The sequence below is a fragment of the Periophthalmus magnuspinnatus genome, chromosome 1 (genome assembly GCF_009829125.3).
Source record: "Periophthalmus magnuspinnatus isolate fPerMag1 chromosome 1, fPerMag1.2.pri, whole genome shotgun sequence".
In the NCBI taxonomy this organism is placed as follows: Eukaryota; Metazoa; Chordata; class Actinopteri; order Gobiiformes; family Gobiidae; genus Periophthalmus; species Periophthalmus magnuspinnatus.
Genome location: NC_047126.1, coordinates 5,294,297 through 5,315,464, shown reverse-complemented (window position 1 = coordinate 5,315,464; position 21,168 = coordinate 5,294,297). Strand labels below are relative to the sequence as shown.

Sequence of the window (21,168 nt, the reverse complement as noted above, 5' to 3'; positions counted from 1 at the left end):
GGGTGTTTATACCTATGATATTTTGGTAATACAATTAAAAGAGTCAAAACCGGAAAACATCAGCTTGATCTATCCTTCAAAAGTCAAACTAAAATGTCAACATATCTGTACTGCTCACCAAAGCCCGTGATGCCTGTTTAAACAACATAGTCTTGTACAGAAACCTATTAAATTAACACAAAAGAATTTCAGATACAAACATTAGCTAAAGTTCAGAATTGCCTTCAAATATTCTGGAGGAGAGGATTTAAAAAAGTAAAACAAAACGCTTCTTTAAGAAAATGTGTATGTTTTATATTCAATTTTCTAGTAGTTGCAAACAAAACTTGGTGTTTTTTCTTCTCGTGTGTTGTGTGTTGTCTTAATATTTGAATGTATTTTACTGCAGTGAGAATTTGCCAAAGATATCATATCACTGAATTTCGTTATTCCCTCTGGTTTAGTTTTTCATAATTGTGACCGATTTCTGTCAAGAAAATTGTGTATTTGATATTCAGCTTTTTTATTATTGCTATTAATATTATTGTTATTTTATTCCTTTTTTTAGTTTACTGTGAAATGGACAGATAAATTGCAGTTTGCTTGACGCATCTTCATACTGTGTGTACCTGTCCATCACCTGAGTGACTGTTGTTGGTGAATTATTCCATTTATGTACCTGTAATGTGAAGCTAAGAAGTAATTATTTGTAAATATTTGCCATAATTTTATTGATCCTTCAGAATAAAAAAAATAATTTTTGGAAGTTAAATGTGTGTCGCTGCCGCTGTTTCTGTCCTAAAGCATTCAGCTGTTCTCATAACAAATAATGGATTTATATTTTAATGAGGATTTTAACTGATTAAAACATATTACAACAATGAACATTTAATTTTGTATTGCATTCACTTTACTTTAATGAAACACACCCTTGTATAAAGCCTACAAAACCTCTCAGGGAGTCCCGGCGTGGTCTGCAGTTTGGCACCGGGCCCACTGTCGACAGGAGACGTAGTGTGAGTGTGTGGATGGGTATTCATCACATTGTGGGGACTCAAATCTGTACGCACTCACATCATGGGGACCTGCCTCCTTTACGGGCACAAAAATCCCCATCCCGTGAATCCTTTATGGGTTAAAATAGGTGAAGGTTGAGGTTTAGGTGAAGATTAGATAAGTAGTAACTATGGTTAAGTCCACAGGAAATGAATGTAAAGTCCCCGAGAAGCATAGAAATCCGACTTAAGTGTTTGTGTGGGGGTGATAATAGGACACAAGGCGTGACATGCTAACAACACAGCAGACAAGAGCACTCCTCCATCTTGAGAAACAGGCCACGCTGTCCGCACTTCGGGCTCCTGTCCAGGACACTGCATTCTGCTGTGTGTCTATATCAGGGGTGTCCAAACTATGGCCCCGGGGCAAATGCGGCCCTCAGACAAATTTTTGTGGACTCTCAGGCTTCGTTCTGAGTTAACCCAAATGATCATGGACATACATTTTACAGGAATTTTAAGTCTATTGGTCTGTGTGTCACCTAAATCTAGTGTTCCAAGCATATTAAACAGTCACAATGTTGGTTTCAATACGTGAAAAAAAAATTAAATTAAAAAAACATTTGGAAAAACCTGATCTATATCTTTACATCATCCGTGTTTCTTGCGAGCTCCTGCAGCCAGCCCCATGTTGATGACACTGTTGGTATTTGCAGACTGGCAGTGTTGGGAAGTATTTTATTTATTTTATTTAACCTTTATTTAACCAGGAAAGCCCCATTGAGATTAAAAACCTCTTTTTCAAGGGAGTCCTGGCCAAGCGGCAGCAGCAAATAAAAAATACAGTTACATACTTAAAAAGAGACAAGATAACAGGAAAAGACAAACAGATTATGAGTAAGTAACTGAATACATGTACCAAAAACACATATTCTGAATAATAATTGTGAGTACCTGTATTCCGATATAGTTACTCTTTCATTTGGTGGTATTCAGAGTACAGTTACTTTCCTAAATTAATAATAAAGGAAAAACATGACATTACTTCATTATGCAGTGTTGGCTTTGAACTGTACAGAACATAAATTAATGTAACAAACTATATAAAAATGCAATAAAAATCAAACTTACAATTCTACGTCATATTTCTTACATTATAACATAATGCAACTCAATGTAAAAGTACTCCCTGTAATCAGAATACAGTACTCTGATTGGCTCATGTAACAGAATACATTAGAAAATACATTTTACTTAAGGTATTCAGTGTTCTGTGACAAAGTATTCTTCCCATCACTGCAGACTGGGGTGTAGACGCATGTGCACAGCTGCAGGGTCAGTTACAGGAAATTTAATTAAGCCAAAGCAGCAAGTTTGTGTTTTAAAGTGCAAGTTCTTCTGTCTGTTCATTAGAAAACAAACAGAACAGTTGGTATAGTCAGTAATCAGACCTGTTGCCCTCTAAACAAAGGAATCTGTGAGGAAAAACAAGCAGTGTTCGAGTAGAGTCGTGCTTGAAGAGGAAATTATCAGATCAGCGTTTGACAGAGTTTAGTTTAGCAGTCATGTGACACTATGGCCCTTGTACTTCTACCGTCCCCTCTGATTACATAACACAAGTATCTCCTGACAGCTCTATCTGTCCTCACACCCTCTTGTTCCTCCTCTCTATCTCTCCTCACACCCTCTTGTTCCTCCTCTGCACACGGAGCAGACGCACAACAATGGTACTTACGGAGGCCAAGAAGTCATGCAAATTAACGTCAGTCAGCATTGGTACTTTTTGGCCCTCCAACGCCCCTGTAGGGGGGAGGTGCGGTGCCAGATGAATATAATTGGGCCTCAAGTTATTAGTGAAAAGCAGTTTGTACGGAAAAAACTGAGTAGAGCTTTTAAGAGGAGACACCGGCAGATAGAAAAGGAAAGAATGACCAAACAGGAACTGGATGGATTCAACGCACAAGCTGTTTTTGTTTTCTCTTTTGATCATTAATATACATTTGTGTTTACGTGAAGTATATTTGAGTGTTTCCCCAACGTAATTCATTAAGTCTGACCCAAGGAAACAACAACATTTATCCATTTGGGAGCTGGAATCGCACCGGATTGACTGGCTGTTCTTCCAATGATGTTTACGTCGAGAGCGGGATTCGAACCGCCAACCTTCAGATCCGTGGACAAACACTCTACCAACTTACATCACAAATTAAAAAAAGATTGAAACACTGTGATTCAAACATTTCAACATGTTTTTACTCATACATTCTACAGCTTTTTGTTTCAACAGACAAGCCACAAACGTTGACTTTACTTTACAGTTTTTTTAAGGACTAACACACATATATTTCTTAAAGTTTACACATCTTTAAGACACTTTACAAAATGTCATGTGTTGTAAAAGCAGCTATAGTAAAAAAAAAGAAAGTATGTATGATATCGCCTATGCATTTTAATAGGCAATTTATGGGATTGGAACCATAAAGTAACAACCAGGAGCGACACCTCATTTCGTCCAATTAGGCGTGTTGTTGGACGAGAACTGTGCGGAAGCAACTGCCTGGGACCAGAGAGTGAGAGGAGGGACTGAGGGGACACAGAACAGAGATAATAGTTCAACCAGAACTGTGAGGACGCAATGATTTCAGCGCTTAACGAGCATTCACGACTAAGCACGTATCGACCAACGTGATGTTACTTCAGTGTTATCAATATCGGCAGAGACAGCTAATAAAAGTTCTCTTGGAAAGTCAAATTTCTGAGATCTCAAAATAACATGTTTTCAGTTGTTAAATTATAAACTTGAACTAGTCCTCTAATTTTAAAGGGCTCATGTTACGTCATTTTCTGATCTGTGTTACAATGTTGTTTCCTTTTTTTGCAATTCAATTTTATTTTTCCTCATCAAAAACATACCAGGATGTGTGTTTTGTTTCATTCACACATGTTTAAGACACAAATCCTGCACATTTAAGCTGAGTTCTTCTCTCAAACCCTGTATATTTAGGCATATAGAGTTTTTCTCTCACTAAGAAAACACTCTGTTCCACCTTGTGATGTCATCATGTGGTAATACAGGAAGTGCGCCATTGTGTTTTTAAACTCCATACACCTTCACTAGAAACATTTGGATCATTTCAGCTCTGGAATTGCAAATCTCTACAAAACTAAAGGTAAAAAGCACCTATTGAACTTGAAATTGGTAGTTTTCAAGTTAATAGGGATGACATCACAAGGTGGAACAGAGCATTTTGAGCTTTGGCGATGCAGACAGATTAATAATGAAGGGTTACTCAGACATGTGAATGAAACAAAACACAACTGCGGGTGTGTTTTGGATGAGATAACAACATTATAACATGGCCTAAAGCTCACAAGAGTCAATTTTGTGTAATATCGGACTTTTAAGATGTCAACGTGCAGTATTCATATCAGTTTCCATGTATACTCCTTGAACACTTGATCTCAGTTTACTTCAGATTCACTCATGGTCTCCATCAACCGCACTGCACTCCTGGTTATCCCACATCCACATGAGAAAATCTGGTTTGACCTTTTCCCAGATGACATGTCCGCCCCTCAGTAGCCGCCCTACACGGTTCTCATTGCCCTTTTAGAGCAAATCACCAACACACACAGTACATTACACCGGCATGTACAGTGCTTATATCCGCCTCGTTACGTCTCCCGCCGGACATCAAAAATCATGTTCACTTTTTATAAACCGTCTCTACTCTACTGTCCCTCATCCCTCACACAATGAACGCCAAGACGCTTCACTGGCAGCCGTTTAAACAGAGCAGAGAACTAATAGCCGGACTAATACTTGTACATTTCTAGGCTTTTTCTGACACTGCGGAGAGAGAGGGAGAGGGTTGACAAGCAGCAGACCCCTCTTTGCCCTCCCGTCTGACTCTGTCTATCTAGCACCAGCTCCCAGAGGGTTTGTCTCTAAGGATAGTGCTATGATGAATAGGCCTGTCTAAGCTAACCTAGCAGAGACCAATTAGAGAGTAGAAGAGAAAGAAAGTGGGGATAGGAAGCCAAAAGGAAGATATGGAGAGGATCGGAGAAGGGCAGATAGGTTAAAAAGGAGGTATAGGATTGGGGCAGGAAGTTGAGACAGTGCATTGACACAGGAGTGGTGTGTGTGGGCGAGCTGTCAGGGCTGAGGGAGAGGCTCTGTGTGAGGAGGGATACCGAGTCTTAACCTCGTACGCCGCTGCTGCCGTGGAGACGCTGACAGCACAAACAGAGGACTACTGCGAAAACACAAACTCTTTTAGACAAAGCACTGTTATGCCATTTTCCCCATCTTCCTTATACTAACATATTATAACGCAGCCACAGGGAGAAGCCATGTGACATTTCCAAACGGGGATGAAAGAGGAATGTTGTATCTGTGGTTAATATTAAAGCGGACAGGTTACGCTTTTGTCCGATCTATGTTATAATGTTGTTTCCTCATCACAAACATGCCCAGAGTTGTGTTTTGTTTCATTTACACATGTTTAATGCACAAATCCTGCATATTTAGGCATATTGAGTTTTTCTCTCACTAAGAAAACACTCTGTTCCACCTTGTGATGTCATGTGGTGATCCAGGAAGTGCCTCATTTTGTTGTTAAACTCCATACACCTTCACTAGAATCATTTGAATCTTTTCAGCCCTGGAATTTTTTAGCACTACACAAAATTGTTACTACTTGTCACAACTGAACAAAAGGTAAAAGGAGCTGTTAACTTAAAAAACGGCCACTTCATGACATCACAAGGTGGAATAGAGCATTTTGAGTTTTGCAGATGTAGACAGACTAATAACAGAGGGTTACTCAAGCATGTGTGAATGAAACAAAACACAACTCCAGGGTCTGTTTTTGATGCGGTAACAACATTATAACATGGCCTAAAGCTCACAAGAGTCCATTTTGCGTAGTATTAGACATTTCAGTAGTAGCAATAAGTAGTTTGTCAATGAACTGCAATTGAGAAAGTAACAATTTCCTCTGGGGTATTTTTTTTTTTTTGGCTGTGCAATGATGTTCCCTTGAAATAATGCAACAATAACACACACATATAAACAGTCAACATGAATTATTTATTAAAACATTTTCACGTTCAGTTTATATATTGTAAAAGTCCTATATTACACAACATTGACTCTTGTGAGCTTTAAGCCATGTTATAATGTTGTTACCTCCTCAAAAAGCATATCCAGGGTCCACATCTTCAAAGCTCAAAATGCTCTGTTCCACCTTGTGATGTCATGAAGTGGTAGTTTTCAAGTTAACAGCTGCGTTTTACCTCTAATTCAGTAGAGATGGCCAATTCCAGAGTTGAAATGATCCAAATGATTCTAGTGAAGGCGTTTGGAGCTTAAAAACAGAGTGGAGCACTTCCTGTATTGCATGACATCACAAGGTGGAACAGAGCTTGAGAGAAGAACACGGCCTAAATATGCTGAGTTTGTGCGTTAAACATGTGTGAATGAAACAAAACACAACTCCAGATGCGTTTGTGATGAGGAAAACATTATAACATAGATCAGAAAACAGCGTAATATGGCCCCTTTAAATCATGACTGGTTCTTTTTAACTGTGTCAATAGAAACTAGTGACCCCTGTTAATAGTTCTAATACCCTTTAATCGCATTGCCAAACTTGATTAAAAAAAAACATCGTCTAGCTGGAATTTGGCCTAGTTTCACAACGCCCCACGTCCCCAATGTTCGCTGCCAAAGTCATTTACAACTTTCCCAAATATTTGATAAATAGCTTTCGGCTGCTCTCCTATCACTTTCAGAATTAGGGAAGCTTTCTCTTGTTCTCTTCTTGTTCCTCTGCTCTATCAATGCCATCCTCTTCCCATCTCGGAGACAATTACAAACATCCCGCTTCCCCATTTATCACTAACAATTAAACCGCGCAGCAGACACAGGCTACTTCATAGAGAGAGGAAAGGGGAGAGTCAACAGTGAGACAGAGAGAGGAGGGCTGACAGCACAATTAGGGTTTTTAATTCTCTGCTTGAGTGGGCCGGTCCAGTCTTTATGCTAATTAGGATGCCACGGCCATGTAATAAATCTCTATGATCCAGCCTCATTTCCCCTCTGTCTTTTTGTCTGTCTCTTTTAGCACACACACATACACACACACGCACACACACGCAAGAGCTAAAAGTTCACTCATTCCCTTCACATGATCGCCAGTTTGTTAATAGTTTTGATCAATCGTGTTTTTCTGGCGTTTTATTTTGAAATATTTGAGGTGGGAGTAAATACTAGAATATCTGAAGTTTTATATTTATGTTCATTTTCAGAAGAGTCGTTTAACAAGCAGCGGGGAATTTGCAAACTCTATACACAATAGGAGTGATTAGTAGCTGGTATTACGGCCATGCGAGAGAATCCTTTGAAATGAGGCAATTTGAGAATAAATAGAGGCTTTTACAATAGTATCGTCTGGGTAAATGGTCACAGTTTTATACAGAACTTCTCCGCTTTCAAGGCACTCAAAACACTTTACATCAAGGAACACAACAACAGAATTCATCTGTGGGAGCTAGAATCGCACCGTCAACATGTGGGTCAGTGGATTTAACCGCTCTACCAATGTCGAAAGCGGGATTTGAACCAGCAATCTTCAGATCAGTGGACAAACATGTTAAAAGTTGAGCTACTGTCGACCTATAAAAACAAAGTAGTATACTATTTAGAATAATCTGATGCAGGGGCCAGGAGGGTAGACATTGGAGACAGAGTGGTCGGTTGTCCCATGTTTTAGGGGGCCAGAATTGGAGAATTTAGACATCATTTTCACACATGGATTGTCCACCGCAGAGTCCAGACCTTAACCCCATTGAGAATCTTTGGGATGTGCTGGAGAAGCTTTGTGCAGCGTCAGACTCGACCAGCATCAATGCAAGAAGTGTAAAATTAATGCGACACTGGATGGAAATGAATCTTGTGACGTTGCAGAAGCGAATCGAAATAATGCCGTGAAATATTAGAGTGTGTGACCTTTTTTTTTGGCCGGGAGGTGTATGATTTGTATGGCGTTCACAATGTTTTATGGACTGCTAGAGCATACTGAAAAGGCTAAAAAGGGCCTTACAAAGAAAGACACCATTACACCGCAAACACTAACTGGATTTCAAAAAGCAAAAAAGCGATTTTAACTCCTGTTCCTCGTGTAAGTCCATCGCTGTTTACTGCCCGCTTGAGCATTCTTGCCCCACTGCCCACACAACCCCAAACACTTTCCCTCACTGTTAACTCCCTTTATTAGTGTTTCTCAGGACTATCTATCGCGACGTACACAGAAAAACTTAATACCAGTCAAAAGCAGAAAACCTCCTCTTCCTCCTCCTCCTCTCTTTCCCTCCTCTCGTTCGTTCATCTCCATTTGACGGACACATCTAATGAAAACACTGGTAGATAGGGAGAAAACAGTACAACAATCCTCAGATAATTGGGAGATAGATAAGTGGACTAGGGCTTGAAGAGGCAGCAAGCACATATATTTTCACCCTCATTTAGGTCACATGGACGCACACTAATCAGAGCTTTTCTTCCTGTTGCTTCTCTAGTGTTTCTCTAAGCCAATTTACACACAGGGCCAGAGTAAAAATGTACTGTGAAATGTTAATTTAATAGATGAAGGTAAGGCAGCTCCAAACAAATTGACTTCAGCTTGGTGTTTTCAGCCTTGATGTCCGACTCTACTCCTTGCAACTTTCGGCGGCGTTGATGTATTTGTGTCTTTCATTTCCTCTTTGGCCAAGTGGGATTTGGAGAGGGTCAAAATAGCAACGACGGCGAGCACCAAAGCGAGATGGAGAAGATACAGAGCCACGTGCAAAATGGTGAACGCCAATGAGAAGCTAATGGAAGCGATGCACCATGGGAAAGCCAACAGCAGCAGCCAGGAGTGATGCAGGACGGTTAGGATCAAAGCCGGGAGGGACAGGACCACTCTGAGCAGCGTGGATGTCAGCCAGGAGTACAGGGACAAAGGGGACAGGAGTAAGGACACGGTGGAGTCGCTCAAAGAAACAGTCTACAAACAGAAAAGCAGTTATGTACAATTTGTCTTCTAAAATGTCTATTATAAAGTTCAAATACAGTTAAATATTTATTCTCTCCTCAGTTCCTCTTTCCCACGGTGGAGAACTAACCACTAAAACCAGCTGTATGGGATTCGTCACAATCATGAAAGGTTTAGTGTCTTACCTAAGTACACAGTCCAAAAATATATTTCTCAGTGAACCGACTACTGACTGAACAGACTATTGTTGGACCAAGTATTGGAATATTTTTACCTCACAAGGAGAATAGCTGCGGCTGGACGTCTGGGACTTCTGAAGCCCTACGTGTGATACAAAATGGATGTTAGTCAGTGGTGGAAGACGTACTAAATTTTGCTACTTGAGTAAAAGTACAGATACCAGAGCAAAAAAAAAACAACAACTCAATTTTACATAAGTAGATTTCTTCATGTGATACTTTTACTTTTACTTAAGTGCCTGTTTTAAAATGTACTTAAAGAGTGTAAAGTAAAAGTATTTCATGCAGATTTTGAGATCTAATAAAGCTTCAAATGTACTGCTTTTGATATAAATTTGTGCAGAATTTTGTTCACTAGAAACAATTGAATCAATGTTTTTTTTTCTTGCTGTTTTGATTAGTATATTTTTGTTTGCTCCAACACTGAGCATGTTAAAAATAAACCCCTTAGCCTTTTCAGCAGGTCTCAAACAATAATAAAAAATCTTTTACTTTTCAGTCCTGTTCAAAAATGTTGTGGAGTAGAAAGAACAGATACATGCTCTCAAATGTAGTGAAGTAAAAGTAAGAAGTACCTACTGTAAAATATACTAAAGTAAAGTACAGATACCTAAACAGATGCTTACTTAAATACAATACTTTACTACTTTTACTACGTCACATTCCGCCATTAGTGTTGGTAGAGATAACTGTAAAATATGAATGTAAAAAATAACTAAAATATAGCTCCTACTTACACATGAAAAGGAGAATAAGGGCCAGTCCAAGCAGAATCCTCATTGTGCTGCTTCTGTGTAAACAATTACAAAAGGTGTTGGCACAAAGGGCATAATCCACTCAAACATTTGACCCACTGTGTTTATTAAGAGGTTTACGCTGAACAGGGTCAGACGTGCAAAGTTAATATAGGTCATGTAAACCTTAAATTCAATAAGATATAGAAAGTTAGTTTATTAAGCAAGACAATCTCCCAGTATGTAACAGATCAGCAAAAAGCCTTAATCAATCAACATTTAAATTGGTAATCACTAAAAATGTACTGAATTGTTTGAGTCTGTATCCTAACCCTGCATCACATCACCAAGATAAATAAACAATATCAAGAAAATGTGGAGCATTCTTTGGAATTAAAGTTAAACTAATGTAATCTGACAAGCAATCATCTTGTACTTAATTATAATCTCCAAATCAATAATCCAAGGAGGAAAAACTTACCCAGTGTAGTTCCAGTACAGTGATGGCTGCAGCTGAACAGCTCAGCAGGTTAGTGCCTCCCTCCCAATGCCCTGAGCATCAGATCACAGCTGTTTTATTTGGGACTGGCAAACTGGAGGGCTTCCTCTCAATGGGGTGGCACAGTTTTGGATTTTAGCGCCATCTGTTTGAATGGAGGGGTAGGGGCTAAATCCAGGGTGTAAAGTACTGCACTTGAGTAAAATAATTAGGTATATGTACTTTACTCAGTCAGTTTGAAAGAGGATACTTTACTTTTATTTTCTACATTTGAGAGCAGATATTTGTACTTTATACTTTTGAACAGAACTGAAAAGTAAAAGTAGGCTATTTTTATTACAGTTTGAGACTTGCTGAAAAGTGTTCATTCTTATCAACTTCATAATTTGAGCAAACAAAAATGAAACCCAAATAAAACCAGCCAGAAAAACAGTTAATTGAAGTGATTCTGTTGAACAAAATTCAGCACAAATCTGTACCGAAAGCACTACATTTGAAGCTTTATTATAGATCTCAAATCAGCACAAAATACTTTTAATTTGTATTTATTTATTTATTTGATAGGGACCATGCACATTAATGAACATCAGTATAAAATATGTAAATATGCTGAATTTTAGCTAGTTTTCATCCGTAGCCCCCAGGCAGGAAAATACATAAAAAATACAACATAAAATACAAGCAGCACAAACAAAAGTCTAGTGGTCACATGACTGGTTTGTTTTCAGCCATAGTTTCAGTTGTGTTTTAAAGCCGATCAGTGTAGGGCTCTCCTTTATATGCAGAGGACGACTGTTCCAGATATTAGTGGCCCTCACAGAGAGAGTCTTCTGTCCAAAGGCTGTTCTTCTGTGGGGGACCTCACATTCTCCCCTGTGTTTACTCTTTAAGTACATTTTTAAACAGGTACTTTAATACTTTTATTTAAGTAGATTTTCTCATGTGATACTTGTACTTTTCCTTGAGTATTTTTGCTCCGGTATCTGTTTTTTTTTTTACTTTACTTTCTTTAATTGAATACTTCTTCCACCACTGACTAAACCTAAACGATCTTCTAATCTTTCCCACATTAGAGTCAATCTACTATACTCCTATTATCTGGATCAAAATTATAGTATTGCCCATATTTGCACAACATAACTAACCATTTCTAAATACATTGTGAATAATTATAACACTCACATAACAACACAACCCCCAGCTTTACATCTGGTCCTATTTCCTCGCTCCAGCTGCTGTCCACACATGACCAGTGAACCCATTCCCTGCAGGAGCCACATCCCCTCACAGAACAATGATATATATTTTACCTTTTTCCTCTCACCTTCACCTCTGTCTTAAACTATCACGTACCCCCCACTCTCCTCAGACTCCATTAACCCCCCCCTCATCATCACCGCAACCCGTCGTTAATCTCCAGCTCCCTGTGGAGATGCCAAGGAGAGCCTGCCCCAAACGTGTGCCCATCAGCCCCGCAACTGTCATGGCTAAGTGGCTTCCCACCTTTTAAACATGTGGAGTGGAGGATTGCTCTATGTGTATTAAGCTCACAAAGTACATTTATTACATACAACACACAGCCCGGGGCAATATGATCATTATTGAAATTGTGCTCCCAACTGCCGTACTCGCAATAACAATGATCAGCCCCAATTTTCAGCACGCGAGATACATTTCCATGGCTTTGGTTGCACTGTTGGGTTTACTGTGGAGCAGGTGAGCGAGTGAAGCTGAATGTGTGGAAATGCTATGTAAATTGGATAGATTATTATTATGTAAACCTGTTCTAATTCTTCTAAATGCAAATACCAAATCGAACCACATGCCAGCCTCGCAATGAATTTTGACACGAGACATGTTCAAGGCGAATCTGCTTGAGACGTTCAAACCAAACATTAGAAAAGGAAACGGCTTTAGTGCTCACTGCGTGTTTTATACCGGCAGGAGCTCGGAAAACAGAGCGTTCGTTGATCCAAAGGTTGCCGGTTCAAATCCTGCTCGACATAAACATCGATTGAGCGGTTGGATCCACTGACCCACAGATTGGCGATGTGATTCCAGCTCCTACAGATAAATGCTGTCGTTGTGTCCTTGGGCAAGACACTTAACCCACCTTGGCCCAAATGTCTGCGTACACTGTTGTATGAATGTGTGCGAGTGGGTAAATGAGTGGTTCTTTGATGTAAAACTCTAAATGTCTCTGCCAGGGGTGTCCAAACTTTTTTCACCGAGGGCCACATACTAAAACATATTTGAAGCGGAGGGCCACAAACTAGTGTCGATACAGCGAGTCAAATGGTGTATTTAACACTGGTTTGACAGAGCCATTGTACCGTTAATAAGACTTGGAAGATTATTTTTATGTCTGTGTCACAATGCAGTGTGATGTTATTCAGGTTATAGAGGTAGAAATGCTTCAATTTGTAGTAAAAAATACTTCCTGATCAATTGGGCCAGTTTAGGATGAGGCATGAGGGCCAACAAAAAATGGTCTAAGGGCTGCATTTGGCCCCTGAGCCGTAGTTTGGGCAACCCTGGTCTATGCCATGGAAACATTTGAAAGTTCAACATTTCCCCCGTGTACTGCCATGTGATAAAATGGATTACAATTTACAAGTACATGTAATTTTTTTAAACTACTAATCCTGCTACTACTACTGGCATTGCATTATTGGGAAAAGACACATCACTAACCTTGGTAAATGGTTAAATTTTTATATAACGCTTTTCCACCTTCTAGCACTCAAAGCGCTTTACATCAAGGAACCACTCACCCCATTCACGCACACAATCATAAGGACACAAGCGTCTTGCCCAAGGACACAACAACAGCATTAATCTGTGGGAGCTGGAATCACAACGCCAACCTGTGGGTCATTGGATCTACCCACTGAACCAATGATGTTTATGTCCAGAGCAGGATTCAAACCGTCAAACTTTTGGATCAGTGGACAAACACTCCACTAACTGAGCTTCCCAAATTAGCTAAAAGTGTAAATGTGTAAGATGACAGATTGCAAAAAAGCGCTTCTAACTTCTCTCCATTATTACGAAAATGGCCATAAGTGTAGGTATCAAAACTAAACCGAAGAAGTACTCCCTGTGGTATCGAACGCTGTCTCCAATTTAAATATTCCCATCAATAAGAGATATGGAAAACACAGGCTGAACAGGTGGATGGTGACAGGGTGTAAAACTACTCTGTCAAACTACTGAACGAATCAGAGACAGCTCTTGACGTGAGCAAAGAAGCTTCCATCACTCAACCAGTTCCATCTCTCAAACGCCAAAGTAAAGACCACAAACTATTTATTTTGCAGTTTTCAAATTGTAAGCAGACCACTTACAGACACAAACAGAAGATAAAAAAGTAACACGGGCAACAGACAAACACGTAAAACATAATGGAAATTTGTAAACATATGCACATAAAAATAATGGCAGTTAAATAATAATGCTGTGTTCATGTTATTCCAGCTACACACACCTAGAGGGGAGAATAAACATCTAGACATAAATATGGTAACAAGCAGCTGGAAGGTCTAGAGGAAACGAGCTTGTTACATACACACATTACCTCAGGAGAATTTGCAAGGAATCTATTTCACTTATTAATTATGTGGAATCCAAATAAAAAATAAAAAAAAACATGTAAAACTACTGTACAGCAGACCGACATGCACTGCTTACATGCGTTCAAGTGTAGTGCATTAAGAGCATTTAAAAATGTAAAATAAAGCTGCGTTTTTTTTAAAAGGTGTTATATTACGCAGAATTGACTTTTGTGAGTTTTAAGCCATGTTATAATGCTGTTAGCTCAAAAACAGACCTGGACTTGTGTTTTGTTTCATTCACACATGTTTGAGTAACACTTTATTATTAGTCTGTCTACATCTCCAAAGCTCAAAATGCTCTGTTCCACCTTGTGATGTCATGAAGTGGTAGTTTTCAAGTTAACAGCTCCGTTTACCTTTTGTTCAGTAGAGATTGTAAATTCCAGTGTAGTTTAAAAACACAGCGGAGCACTTCCTGTATTACCATATGACATCACAAGTTGGCACAGAGCGTTTCCTGTTTGAGAGAAGAACTCAGCCTAAATATGCAGGGTTTGTGTGTTAAACATGTGTGAATGAAAATGTTTTTGAAGAGTAAACAACACTATAACATAAATCAGAAAATAGCGTAATATGGGCCCTTAAATACTGGAGGTGGAAAGGATATCCTCCACTAAATGCTTATAGACCCAAGCGTCTCCTTTAAGCCTCTGCCGCCGGACTCCCACGACATCAAGCTTCTGCAGAAAGCACACCTCCAACTCAAACGCCATGGTCACCTTTCCAAAATCACCCCATGTCTGGCACTTCAATGTATACCTTAAAACAAAGGAATGAAACATCTGTTTAGTGTGTGCTCAAAATCAATAGATACCACAGATTAGTTTCCTTCATTCCTACCCTTTCTGTGTAAAGTCGACATTTTTCTCTGGCAGAGCAGACAAGATCTGATTCAAGACCTGATCTGGATTTGTCTGATTAGTCAGCGTCACATTGTATTGCACCTTAAAAAGAAGTAAAAATTATTTCTCAGCACAAATGTATGTTATAAACCCATCATTAATTTATGAATTCGTACCTTGATCTTGCGTGGAGCGTCTCGAGGACCTCGCCTCTTGCTTGGAGTGAGCATGGTGATTACTTTGTCCAAGCCTCTTTCCAAGGACCCAAACACTTTACCCGCCTTTCTCTTCTTACCACTATCTCCACTGCCGGCCATGTCCAAAGATCGAGACCTGGGACACAACAAGGAGCAACATAGTACTTTCTAGTGGAGAAGGAAGTACTCAGTTTTTTTACTTACTTTTACTTGAGGAACTAGCTCTGCATCTGTGCTTTTAAGTATCACATGAAAAATCTACTTAAGTTTTAAGTTTTTAAGTATCTGTTTAAAAATGTACTTTAAGAGCAAAAAGTAAAAGTAAAACATAGTGTATGTTAAATGTAGTGATATTGATTTTAAAATTATACATATTTTGGTCAACAGCAATACAAATCCATTTCAGAACATTGTGTATTTATATTTGTTTGCTCAAAGCCAAAGCTTGACTTAAAAAATTTTAGTCAGAATCTTACCACAAACATGGTAAAAATAACCAGTCAAATCATGTGAAAAGTACTTTACTTTTCAGTCCAGTTCAAAAATATAGTGGAGTAGAAAGTAGATACCTGCTCTTAAATGTAGTGAAGTAAAAGTAAAATGTATCCACTGTAAAATGTATTTATGTAAAGTACAGATACCAAAAAATTCTGCTTAAGTACAGTACTTTACTACATGTACTTTGTTACCTTTCACCACTGGTACTTTCACTGTGTACTGTGGAGTCATAGGATTAAAAGGACACCACTTACCTTCTGTCAGGGCTCAAGGCCATTATTTCTATATTTGCAGGTTCACCATTCTCTAATGTCTTCTTTTTCTTCTGATCTTTGCTGGCACTACCTCCAACTAAAATAAGAAAATGCATTATTATTATTATTATTATTATTGTTATTATGTTATTTTATTTATAAGCCAATCCATGAGGTTTAGAGAGATGAAAATATAGCACCTCTGCCATAGTAACATATCACCTATGACCAGGAAGTAGAATTGAGGCAACTGACAGAACTGGACGATGGTAATATAAGATGATTTACCAGTTTACTTTATTAGAGAAGTAAATTTCATAAAGGACAAACTAAAAAGCTTGTAACACACAAATATGACTGGATTCCTAATATAAAAAAATACAGTATCAGACAAAAGGGCTGACACCTACAGGGTTAGGCTTTAGGAACACATGTCACGACAGCCCACGTGGGACAGTAAGCAGAGGAAAGAGACAGCTACACCTGTCACAGCACACGCCTGGGGACCGCCACACACGGCCAATGTGTATGTGTGGACTCTGTCACAACAGTGTCTGGAGCCGTTTACAGAACAGAGGCCAGCAGGAGCAGCAATTGTACACACATTTCAAGGGTTTAACACAAGCTTTCTCCACAGACACTCTTGAGCCAAGTTATGACAAAGCTTTGAAGAGCAAACTAATGAGGCTGGACATTTGAACAAAACTCTCCTTGACAAATAATTAAGACCTAAATGATTCTCCATTCACATTAGTGTCCTTGACTTTTAGATAAGTGAATAGAATTAGCATCCTGATAATAACCTTACCTTGGAGTTGACAGTGATAAGTGTCTGAGCAAATGAGTGTGTGTCCATTTAAATGGCCCAATGACAGCAAAATCATAGAAATATGAGTGGCTCTGGGATAAAAACAAGTCCAACAAATGAGTTTATTACCAGAAGACAATTTAGTTGCAAATGCAGGGCATGTGGATGTGGCACTTGTAATAATAAAAGCCGCGTGAGATGAGAAAAACACTAAATGAATAGAAAGCAGTGAGCAGTTGCCAATGCAAATATTTGAATTAAACCGTTTATTAAAAAAATAAAAATAAAAAAAAAGATTTTTTCTTTCAGGCATGTGTCTAAAGAGGTCTACTCTGTCTTACCTCTTGGCGATGTTGAGGTTTTGGTGCTGACATTGTCATTGGGAGTTGTGAGTACATTCTTGTTGGGTCGGCCGCTCTTTTTACTGGATACAGGAGTTTGAAGAGAAGGCACCAAGAATGTCTCTGCATCTCGGTCCCCTGTGTTCTCTTTATTCTCCTGGTTCTTTTCCCGCCTCTCAGGGCGGCGCCCAGCAGCTCGTCTCCTTTCTGGCACTGGGCTATAAGCACATCTCTCTACCACTGGAGATGCCATTCTCTGCAGACACATGCTCACTCATTACTTTTGAACAATCATTAAGACATGTCACAGTAGTGCAAATACAACATACCATCGCTTTGTTGCCTGGGATTTTATCCTGCCTCTCTTTTACACCTTGGGGTGTATTTGGTGTGCCTGTAAGCCACGGGCAATCGTCCGAGTATTCAGAGCAAAAGTCCAAAGAACCAACAATAATACCATCTTCATCCTCACTGAACTGAAGAGATTCTTTTGTCTAACAAAAGAAATCAGAGAAATCAGAACCCAGAAAAACAAGCCTTAGGTGATAGTTAAAAGAATATAGAGATGGTTATAAAATTGAGCATGTGAAGAACAGCACAGAGGATTGTGGCTGTGCAGTCTGACCTGGAGTCCCTGGTGTAATGGAGAGCAGGAGTCCTCACGGAGCACTGGTTCAGCGCGCAGTCTGACAGGCTTACCCCTTTGCTTCTTTGACAGCAGCAGCAGGTAGGTGGCTGTGGTGTGGTCATACCGCCACTGTCACAGATCACAGCAATTAGAGGGCATTTCTACCATCAACGGCCATGAGATTTACACAACACAAGGACTATAATAAGGGATCTTGTGAGGGGTTTGACAAAGAAAACACTAAATGGGGTAGATCAAAAGCAGAACACACCTCCTTGACCAGTGCAGTTGTGCTTTCTCTTGACCGCTTCATGTTGACAGCCATCTCAGTGATACAGTCCTCATCAATATGGCCTAGCTACAAAGAAAATGTTACAAATACTGGTATTTTATTTAATTTTTTTTTTTTTGACAAATGTACGAGTATCTTCCTTTTACCGGCAGCCTGCTGTGCCACTCAACAGGGCTGTTGTAGTCTTTTAACACCCAGGGATGATCCAACAACTGTCTGACAGTAAGGCGACGCTTGGGGTCCACCTAGAGGACACATGAAAAACTGCACTCAAATCGGGAAGCGCTTAATTAAGCTTTGCGAATTGTAATTGATAAAAGGAAACAAGAAAGCAAGAACATACATTGCAACATTTTGTCTGTATTGTAAAATAACGATTAACAAAAACAATTTATTTTAATCAAATAATCATCAAATTCACACCTGCATCATCTGGTTCAGGAGGATAATGCTCCCAGGTGAGAGCCACTGAGGGTTGTCATATTTGCCTCGCTTAAAACAAAACACAAATGTAGCTTTAGAAAAAAATAAAAATAACCAAACCATTGTTATAAATATACAAGTATCTTATTGATCTACATTCATTTGAAATACAAACAGGGCAGCAGATATGTAGGTGTTTATATGTGACATACTGTGATCTTTCTGTACAGCACCATACAGTTGTCGTCATCAAAGGGTAGGTACCCACAGAGCAGAGCGAACAGCAGCACTCCCATACTCCATACGTCGGCCTGGAAGTTACACATCACACAGCACTATTTCAGCTTCAAGCGTTTCAGACAGGATTTCACAGCTCAGTTGCACCGAGTCATGCACCAGCGAATATGATCAGCACACCATGAAGAAGCAAAATGTGGAACAGGCAGGTAATCATTAAACTTGGTGGAAAAAACAAATGGTTTTTAGGGGTAAAATAGACAGGTGCAGTTCTGGTATAAATGTAGCATATATAGATAAGAATGTGGTTTTCACCTCTGAACCAATGTAGGCTTTCCCCTGGATGAGTTCTGGAGCAGCGTAAGCGGGACTTCCACAACACGTCATCAGCTCATAGCCCAGACCACCCTGCAAGAGACAGACCATGGAATGAACAGAATTTACACTGTACCGTGTCAAATTCTAATAAACAGCAAGAAAGAAAACAACTAACATTTTATTTTCAGCTTTTTAAAGAATAAATCATGTGTATTATTTTTATGGAAAGGTATACATTCATTTTTAAATACCTTAGGTCTGGCACACAGACCAAAGTCTATAAGTTTCAAGTTGTGAGCTCCATCAATCAACAAGTTTTCCTAAAAGCATAAACAAAAATATCAGAAGTCTGACATATTAGGTTTACCTACATGCAATTTTACAAAGTATATACCGGTTTAAGGTCTCTATGAGCAAAACCTTGACTGTGAACATAGGCTATGGCTGACACAATCTGCCTGAAAAACACTCTGGTTTCTTCCTCTGAAAGACGGTCTTTGGCAATTATGTAGTCAAACAGCTCTCCGCCTGGACAGTACTGAATAAAAAAGAAAACAAATGTTTGCATCTCCAAAGACAGCGCAGGTGTTTCATTTGGATTGTCATTTACCTCAATCACCATAAAAATCTGGGTGGAAGTCTCAATGACTTGGTAAAGGCGACAGACGTGCTGATGGCTTAAGTGCTTCATTGCGTCAATCTCCAGCTTCACACGAGGTAGGTCATCCTAAAGAGGGGAATATGTCATAACTCCAGCACAGTTTTGTTTAATTATGGCTCTGTTGTTGCATTTTCTACAGTTAGAAAATTGTAAAAGCACTGATGAATATACAATTGTTTATTTACACACCCCAAGGTCTTTTTTGGTCATTATCTTTATGGCAACCTTCTCTCCTGTCTGTTTGTGCCGCCCAAGTTTGACTTTAGCAAAGCCACCTGTGAAAAAAACAACAATATAACAAACAAACAAGCAATTAGTATGCAAATAATGACAGTGACGTTAATATTGGACTCAAAGCCAAATCCACATTACCTGAGCCTATAGTCTCATAAACTTCATAGTATTTGTGAAGTTCTTCCTCTCCACGCAGCTCTGTCCTTTCCACTGGCATCGTCCCGAGTTCTCCACAGCTCACTGTAAACTCTCTGCGGAAGAAAAGGGCCGTTTGATACAGCAGCACTTCATAGATCTAAAATAAACTTTCTCTTTAGCAATAAATATGAAAGAATTAAGACTGTTAAGCTAATCATAGCCTCACCGGACTATTCAAGAATATATCGTCATGTGTTTGTCTTATTTATGTAATAAATCAAAAGGCAGATGATTTACCTCGATATCTCTCAAAGTCGTCGCACAATGTTGTAAAATAAGAGTTAAAAACCCACTCATACGAGCATGTGGAAAAGCAGATGAGTGTTTTGTTGCTCAAAATTTGAATTTCGCACGTTGACGTCACGACGCACTTTCCACTTCCGGTTTACGTCTGGCGCCCTCGTGCGGTTGACAGTGTGTGGAGTAAACAGTCTGGGTTGAACGTCGCACTGTGGGTAAGAAGAGGTGGGGGCACCTTTCATACATTTTTTTCAGTTTTCCTGTTTAACCGATTGCGTTGCCGCACACTCAGACTCGCTTTTTAAAAACCTAAAAACAGGATTTTGCACTTGACCCAAGACTAGTTAGCCTGTTTTATAGTTAGTGGCTTCTAGTCAATTTCGATCAAACAGTTTTTTTCAGAAAATCCTGAAGACCCCCTGTCGTCTTCCACCATGACATTATAATAAATTCTGAATGTAAAACCACAGCGTACAACTTAAGATTTCTAATATTCTTTATTTTATTGGTCTACATTTAAGATTATGAGAAAATGTGTGTATTTAAAAGAAATTTTGGGGGTCGCACATGGTTCTTTGCCTGTGATCCAGAGTACTTCTCCCTGAATATTCTGAGTACCTGTCTTTTTGGAGAAGTTCATTTTCTTGGTCCACAGACCCTAGTTTGAGAATAGTTGCCCTTAACACACTAATAGTGGCCCTTACGTCTGTAATAGTGATAGTGAGTATAAATCAGAATCAGAAGACTTTTATTGCCATCGTCTGTGAACACAGTTCACAAACTAGGAACTTATTGCAGTGATAAAGTGCAACATAAAAAAACGCACTGAATAAATACAAATAAGGGCATGCACAAAGTAAAAAAAAAAAAAAAAAGCTTAAAAATAAAATAAAAT

The 21,168-nt window shown here is 39.2% G+C and overlaps 1 protein-coding gene across 2 annotated transcripts; it reads right to left on the bottom strand.

Annotated features, from left to right (window-relative positions):
• Positions 1-13,781: 13,781 nt before the first annotated feature.
• melk (maternal embryonic leucine zipper kinase) lies at positions 13,782-20,390 on the bottom strand. 2 transcript variants are annotated; one of them, XM_055221034.1, is made up of 18 exons: positions 20,271-20,390; positions 19,974-20,086; positions 19,791-19,876; positions 19,551-19,667; positions 19,335-19,478; positions 19,192-19,260; positions 18,938-19,030; positions 18,598-18,696; positions 18,386-18,454; positions 18,109-18,207; positions 17,942-18,028; positions 17,668-17,799; positions 17,372-17,536; positions 17,043-17,298; positions 15,894-15,990; positions 15,121-15,277; positions 14,943-15,046; positions 13,782-14,861 (listed from the first exon to the last, which is right to left on the bottom strand). In XM_055221034.1, the coding sequence occupies exons 2-18, from the start codon at positions 20,050-20,052 to the stop codon at positions 14,684-14,686; spliced, it is 2,031 nt and encodes a 676-aa protein (XP_055077009.1). In that variant the 5' UTR covers positions 20,053-20,086; positions 20,271-20,390; the 3' UTR covers positions 13,782-14,683. The 2 variants fall into 2 exon arrangements, with proteins under 2 accessions (XP_055077009.1, XP_055077005.1); XM_055221030.1 differs by lacking the exon at positions 20,271-20,390 and having other exon boundaries at positions 14,323-14,861; positions 19,974-20,102.
• Positions 20,391-21,168: the final 778 nt, after the last annotated feature.